Genomic DNA, 6,795 nt, shown 5'->3' on the forward strand with positions numbered 1-6,795 from the left:
AGTTTTTTACATCAGTAATTCTACTTCATCTTGAGTCAAATGTCATTACATTAGCACTGCTTCTACATGAGTAGGATATTTCAGTACTCTTTCCACCCCTGTCAATGGCTATATATAATTAATTTTAAAGTAAAATAATGTATGTACCAATCCCAGATTGCCCCTTTAATTAATGGAGTAAAAGGAAATATAATGGGGAGATAGAATGTCAATGTTTAGACACAAATTGCAACATGAACTAGACAACTCACTGCATAGTTTGACATATAAACCCATGAAATAAAATTATTGGCTGGAATTCAATCAGACCCTAAATACATTTTCATTATCACATTTTTTTTTACCAACATAAAAAGGAATGCAAAGTCTATTTCTTTTTCAACCTCTGCATTTGCATGAATGGGCTTCTAGATGTGCCGTAGCTATAGATCAATGGTTCCCAAACTGTGGGTCTGCACGTGGGGCGGAACTCAGTCCGGCTTTAAACTTACTCTTGAATGTTGTAATAATACAATGCACAATGTGTAATTTCAGAGTTGGGTAGTGTCATGAACAGTTCTTGTGCCCATATAAATAGACGTGGCGTGTGTGTGTGTGTGCGGGGGGACACGGGATGTTCCCCAATGCTGGAAAGTGGGGCCCTGAGTGAAAAAGAATGTGGAACCCCTGCTGTAGAGCATGCTTTCCTTCAATAAGACTTGAGTAGCACCCCACTGGGCATACACTGGTTGAATCAATGTTGTTCCCACGTCATTTCAATGAAATTACGTTGAACTAATGTGGAATAAACGTTGAAAAGACGTCTGTGCCAAGTGGGCTATTACTAGTGTTGCATCATTCCAGAAGATCGTTGACTAGATCACCTTAGACTTCAACTGGTTTCAGATTTTAAAAGTCTCATATATATACAGTATTTATTCAGCTTGGGGCTGTAGAAGGAGTACAAACAGTAAATCAGTCGGTTACATGAGAAGTGGGTCTAAACTTAATGACTTGGTAGGCAGATGATGCAATCTTACAAGTCATTGCATGTAGCATGATGACATATTGCTTAGTGGTGACACAAGGAGACCCTTGGTCAAAGTAGAGCTAGTGCACTGTAAGGCTAATATGAACTCATTTGGGATACAGGCCTTGTTTAAAAGTAGTGCGCTATAAAGGGAATAGGGTGCCATTTGGGACCCCCTTCATTCACCATTACAGTCATGGTTGATATACTCAGTTCACCACTCTATGCATTGCTCACCATCTCTATCCCCTGGCGGTCACCCCTGAGAACATTCCCTAGCGTGACCAATTCCTAGCTGTAATATTGGCCTCTCCACTTTCAGCCTCCTAAATGAACAATACAGTCATCCACCAATGCCAGGTCTGTTGCCCTGTGACATAGGGTGTGAGTGTAACATGGTAATCTCTTTGTGACCCTACTCTCTCCGCACTGTCCCCAGTACCCCTGTGGTGTGCCAAGAGCACTCTCTCTCTCTCTCACACACACACACACACACACACACACACGTGCGCGCGCGGGACTCGGGACGTGTCTCTGGCCATGTCAGTGCAGCCTCGTTCCGCACGGTCTATTATTAACACCGGAAAGGAAACGGATAACTACAATGGTACTCCTCCGGTTAGCTCCGGCGCCGTGGAGACCAAAATGGGGCTTCCGTCAGTACCCGGGAGTGGAGGTCGTATTCCACGGTCGGCGACCCGCTGCCGTGTATCCCACTGGTTGAATCAACGAAATGACGTTGAATAACGTGGAATAGAGGTTGAATTGAAGTCTGTGCCTATTGGGGTGACTCAGAAAGTACTGTACACCGTGACCCCCATTTGCGCCGGATTATCTACGCGGTGCATGGATGCCTTCTCATGTTCAATTAGTGCTGGACATTTACAGTAGCCTTCTAGGTGCAGCCCCGGCAGGCTAACCGGCGTAATCAGCAGTCATCATTCGTTTTTGCTGGAAGTTGTGGAAGAAGTTTGAACGGATATTTTAAACAACAACTAATGAATAGCAGGCATTGTACCACACTGTGGCGGTGAAATAGGTCTTCACTTGTTTGCTGAACTAAACTGCTTCCGTTCAGCATCAGACTACTAAATACAACGATATAGCATGTCTTTTTTCTACTACAGAATCTATGTAGTTCTAATCCTGCTATAATGGTGAAACTTCAAATAGACGGTGATCAATTCTTGATGGGCTATATAGACTGACTGAAACTCGGTTATTCTGGCAGTAGTGTGAGAATACGGAATTCCTTTTCCTCACTTGCAACACCAAACGGTGATGTCGTCACACTGTCACTGGTTGATGTTGTGCCTACAGAGAGCGCGACGTGCGAGCACAGTCTGTTCCAAAATAAATACGATATTGTGTTTTGCGTGTTGTATTCAAATAAGGTCTCTGACTGGACATATGAGGGCCAATCAGAAGCCGTCGGATCATTACACCTTCTTTTTAGAAGTCATTCATAATGCAGATGCGTCAAACGTTTTACAATGACCAGGGTATAAATAAGGCTGCGCGCAACGAGTAGTCATTTTTCCAAAATCAAAGGAAAGAAACTAAGGAACGGGAACGAAGGGTGTTTTTTCTAACTCTCCTTACCATTGATAAACTACTATTCTTCCTTATTCCAGACTCTCCTTATACCATGAGTGGATTATTTCACAGAAATGTATTGGTGGCAGCAGCGGTATGCTGCTCTGTGCTGGTCCGGTCTGTCCTGGGGTCCCCGGTGTTAGCGCAAGAGCCGATCCGATGCGCCCCGTGCTCACCGGAGAAGCTGAGCGAGTGTCCAGCGGTGGCGCCCGGCTGTGCGGAGGTTCTGCGGGAGCCTGGTTGTGGATGCTGCCTCGCTTGTGCCCTGAAGACGGGGGATCTGTGCGGAATCTACACGGCGCCATGCGGGTCCGGACTGAGGTGCACCCCGAGACCCGGCGACCTCCGGCCGCTGCACTCCCTCACTCGTGGCCAGGCTGTATGCACGGAGATCGAGCCCGAGAGGAGCCCTGTGTCCCAAAACCCCGGTATGTAACACCTAATTGCATAATGTTTTGGCTATAGCTAGATTAGAAATAGCATATATGCAATATATATATATAATGTCTATAGTTGACATAAGCTAATAATAACATCTATTTTAAAAAGCCTATTAGCCTAATAATATGGATAATTATATCCCAATAGTAATTAGACTGCACATTATTCATCATTTGCAAATGTACTTGTGCATAAGTGCAATCAAGATTGTGATTTCTACTGGCTTTTCCCCTTCTGGACACTCGTTCCCTCTTTTCTCCAGACCAAGGAGCGGCGGACAATGCCGAGACAGAGAACGCTGCCATGATATCAGACCCCGGCTCCAGCCTCTATCTCCACGGCCACCGCAAGCCCTTCGATCCCAGGGCCGCCGCGGACGCGCTGGAGAGCATGAAAGCCAAAGTTAACGCAATCCGAAAGAAATTGGTGGAGCAGGTGAGCGCTCACGGAAAATGTACTAACCGTTTTGCAATTATAATTTAACGTTCTTAAAACTTTTGGAGAGTCAAAGAACGGTTGGGTTTGTGGGTAATTAGCATCATACCGCAAGGGGGCGCTAGAGTGACTTTGAAGTGTGTGTGTGTGTGTGTGTGTGTGTGTGTGTGTGTGTGTGTGTGTGTGTGTGTGTGTGTGTGTGTGTGTGTGTGTGTGTGTGTGTGTGTGTGTGTGTGTGTGTGGGTGTTTGTGTGCATTAGCCTACCTTATGACCTATCACGGAGCAATTTTACAAAATACCAGTGTTTTGCCACAACAGGCCTTGACTGTGTGGGTTGATTGGATAAAACAGCAACCTTTGATGACTAGTGAGAAGGCAGTGCTCTACTCTATCTAGCAGCACTACATTGATAGCATGCCCTTAAACAGTTAGGGCCAGGTCTCCCATGTAGCCCCTTCAGAGACAGATTTAGAAGCAAGTGAAGATGAATAAAACACTTCAAATATGCCTACACAGTACACAGAAATACACTTAAAACTCCGTATCTCTCTCTTTCCCTCTCCTCCCAGGGTCCCTGTCATGTGGAGTTACAGAGAGCTCTGGAGAAGATCGCTAAGTCACAACAGAAGCTAGGAGACAAACTGATCAGGTTCTATCTGCCAAACTGTGACAAACACGGACTCTACAAAGCCAAACAGGTAGACACTGTGTGTGTGTGTGTGTGTGTGTGTGTGTGTGTGTGTGTGTGTGTGTGTGTGTGTGTGTGTGTGTGTGTGTGTGTGTGTGTGTGTGTGTGTGTGTGTGTGTGTGTGTGTGTGTGTGTGTGTGTGTGTGTGTGTGTGTGTCCGTCCAACCAAGATTGTGCCAACCACAGCTCCAGAAAGAATAATGTGTGTTCAGGCAGAGATTTGTACAGCACTGCTTACACCTTGGAGCACATTCAGCTCGTTTCACTCTAGTGTCATCCCCTTGGCGCAGCATGACTATACACGCGTGTGTGCCTTTCCGTGTGTGTGCCTGTACACACGTTTGTCTTGGAATGGGTGTATGTTTGCCCCATGAGGTGCGGCTGCACACAAATGAAGGTCATAGCATATCTGAACAGGTGTGTTAAGTGGAGGTGTGTTACGGTGTGTAAAAACCCCCAGGCATTCTAATTTCTCTTTATCTCTCTCTCTCCTTCTCTCTTGCAGTGTGAGTCATCTCTTGATGGACAGAAAGGCAGGTGTTGGTGTGTGTCCTTCTGGAACGGAAAGAAGATTCTGGGATCCACTGATCTGGAGGGAAATGCTGAGTGCGCTTATGAGATCAACCACTGATGCAGAACACGCACGCATGCACGTGCACACACACACACACACACACACACACACACACACACACACACACACTGAACCACTGATTTCCTTTCGATACCTGTTATTTATTCATTGTAAATGGTGGTGTTTGATATTCAGGTACACACTGTCATTGTTAATATTTTCATGCATTTACTTTAACTCTACAGCCTTATTTATTTCACACTATGTATCTCTTCATTTTGTTCTTTTTATGTTAAGAATATTTATATCATTTTGCCTTATTGTTATTAGTATTGTTATCATTATTATTATATGTGTATTTTTATCAGTGTATGATGTGCACATATGTATCTATGCCCTAAGTTAGTCCATATTGCCGAGTTGATCTCGCTCTGGTCTTTAGGAGTTTGTCTGCTGGTTTACTTTTTAAAACAAACCAAACAAGAACAAAAGCACTGTGTGACCAACATGTCTTTTAGAAGGATTTCTAATTGTTATTATGTTACTTGTCATTGTTTTTCATGTTCATTGCCATGGTTTATTTGTTGTGTTTTTTTTCTAATATGATTCATAGTTGATGACCCTCAACTACATCAGTGAATACAGAAAACGACTAATTTGGGCATACTTACCTTCTAAGAAACTCAATATCCCATGGTCCTGTGGGGTTTGCAGAATTGCATGATGGGTAATGCTCCTGTATTGCCCCTGTTCTGACGGGTATCTACCTTGACCTACCTCCTGGTGCTTGTTTGTCTCTGCTGACTGTCTGTCTTCATTATTTTGATACATCCTCCTGTCAAAGAGGACTTTCCCTTTACAAAGAGGACTTTTATTTTACTTTACTGACTGGCATCATCGTTCTTTATCTGACCATGAACGCATTATGACCACAAAGAACAAATTGTTGTCGTTTGACTGTGTGGTTTGACCATGTTTGATTTGTGATGTGCGTGCTCTGTCTACATGCTGCTGTTGGAGAGAGAGAGAAGGAAAGAGAGAGAGAGAGATTGAAAGAGAGAGAGGAAGAAAGAGAGAGAAAGAAAGAAAGAGCAAGAAGGAAAAGAGAGAGAGAGAGAGAGAGAGAGAGAGAGAGAGAGAGAGAGAGAGAGAGAGAGAGAGAGAGAGAGAAAGAAAGATGGCATTTTATTTCCAAAGTGACCGACTGCTCACTCATGTGTATGGACACTTTTGTAATTAAGTTGTATTGTAAAAAAAAAAGAAGGAAAAAAAAAAGGGGGAATTTAATAAAAACATTTAACCTCAAATATGTTATCTTGTTCATCTGGGAAATAAGCCTTTGGGATTTATTGCATTTTTTTATCAAAAATCTCTTATGTACAGTTGGAGTCGGAAGGCTACATACACTTAGGTTGGAGTCGTTAAAAATCACTTTTCAACCACTCCACAAATGTTTTTTTATACAAACCATAGTTTTGGCAAGTCGGTTAGGACATCTACTTTGTGCATGACACAAGTAATTTTTCCAACCAATTGTTTACAGACAGATTATTTCACTTATAATTCACGGTATCACAATTCCAGTGGGTCAGAAGTTTACATACACTAAGTTGACTGTGCCTTTAAACAGCTTGGAAAATTCCAGAAAACTATGTCATGGCTTTAGAAGCTTTACAAGTCTGGTTCATCCTTGGGAGCAATTTCCAAACGCCTGAAAGTACCACGTTCATCTGTACAAACAATAATAGGCAAGTATAAACACCACGGGACCACGCAGCCGTTATACCGCTCAGGAAGGAGACGCGTTCTGTCTCCTAGAGATTGACGTACTTTGGTGCAAAAAGTGCAAATCAATCCCAGGACAACAGCAAAGGACCTTGTGAAGATGCTGGAGGTAACAGGTACAAAAGTATCTATATCCACAGTAAAACGAGTCCTATATCGACATAACCTGAAAGGCCTCTCAGCAAGCCAGAAGCAACTGCTCCAAAACCGCAATAAAAAAGCCAGACTACGGTTTGCAACTGCACATGGGGACAAAGATCATACTT

The 6,795-nt window shown here is 43.5% G+C and overlaps 1 protein-coding gene across 1 annotated transcript; it reads left to right on the top strand.

The window, feature by feature from the left end:
• The first annotated feature begins 1,664 nt into the window (after window positions 1-1,664).
• Window positions 1,665-6,032, top strand: igfbp1a (insulin-like growth factor binding protein 1a). The gene is made up of 4 exons (XM_055943985.1): window positions 1,665-3,033; window positions 3,309-3,481; window positions 4,052-4,180; window positions 4,676-6,032. Exons 1-4 carry the CDS (start codon window positions 2,658-2,660, stop codon window positions 4,799-4,801), a joined length of 804 nt encoding a protein of 267 aa, XP_055799960.1. The 5' UTR covers window positions 1,665-2,657; the 3' UTR covers window positions 4,802-6,032.
• The last annotated feature ends 763 nt before the right edge of the window (window positions 6,033-6,795 follow it).

Source organism: Salvelinus fontinalis, chromosome 14, assembly GCF_029448725.1.
Source record: "Salvelinus fontinalis isolate EN_2023a chromosome 14, ASM2944872v1, whole genome shotgun sequence".
Taxonomy (NCBI): Eukaryota; Metazoa; Chordata; class Actinopteri; order Salmoniformes; family Salmonidae; genus Salvelinus; species Salvelinus fontinalis.

Coding starts and splice junctions, on each gene's coding strand:
- igfbp1a (XM_055943985.1), top strand. CDS start 2,658: ATGAGTGGATTATTTCACAGAAATGTATTGGTGGCAGCAGCGGTATGC. Junction 3,482..4,051: donor GAAAGAAATTGGTGGAGCAG/GTGAGCGCTCAC, acceptor CTCTCCTCCCAG/GGTCCCTGTCATGTGGAGTT. Junction 4,181..4,675: donor GACTCTACAAAGCCAAACAG/GTAGACACTGTG, acceptor TCTCTCTTGCAG/TGTGAGTCATCTCTTGATGG.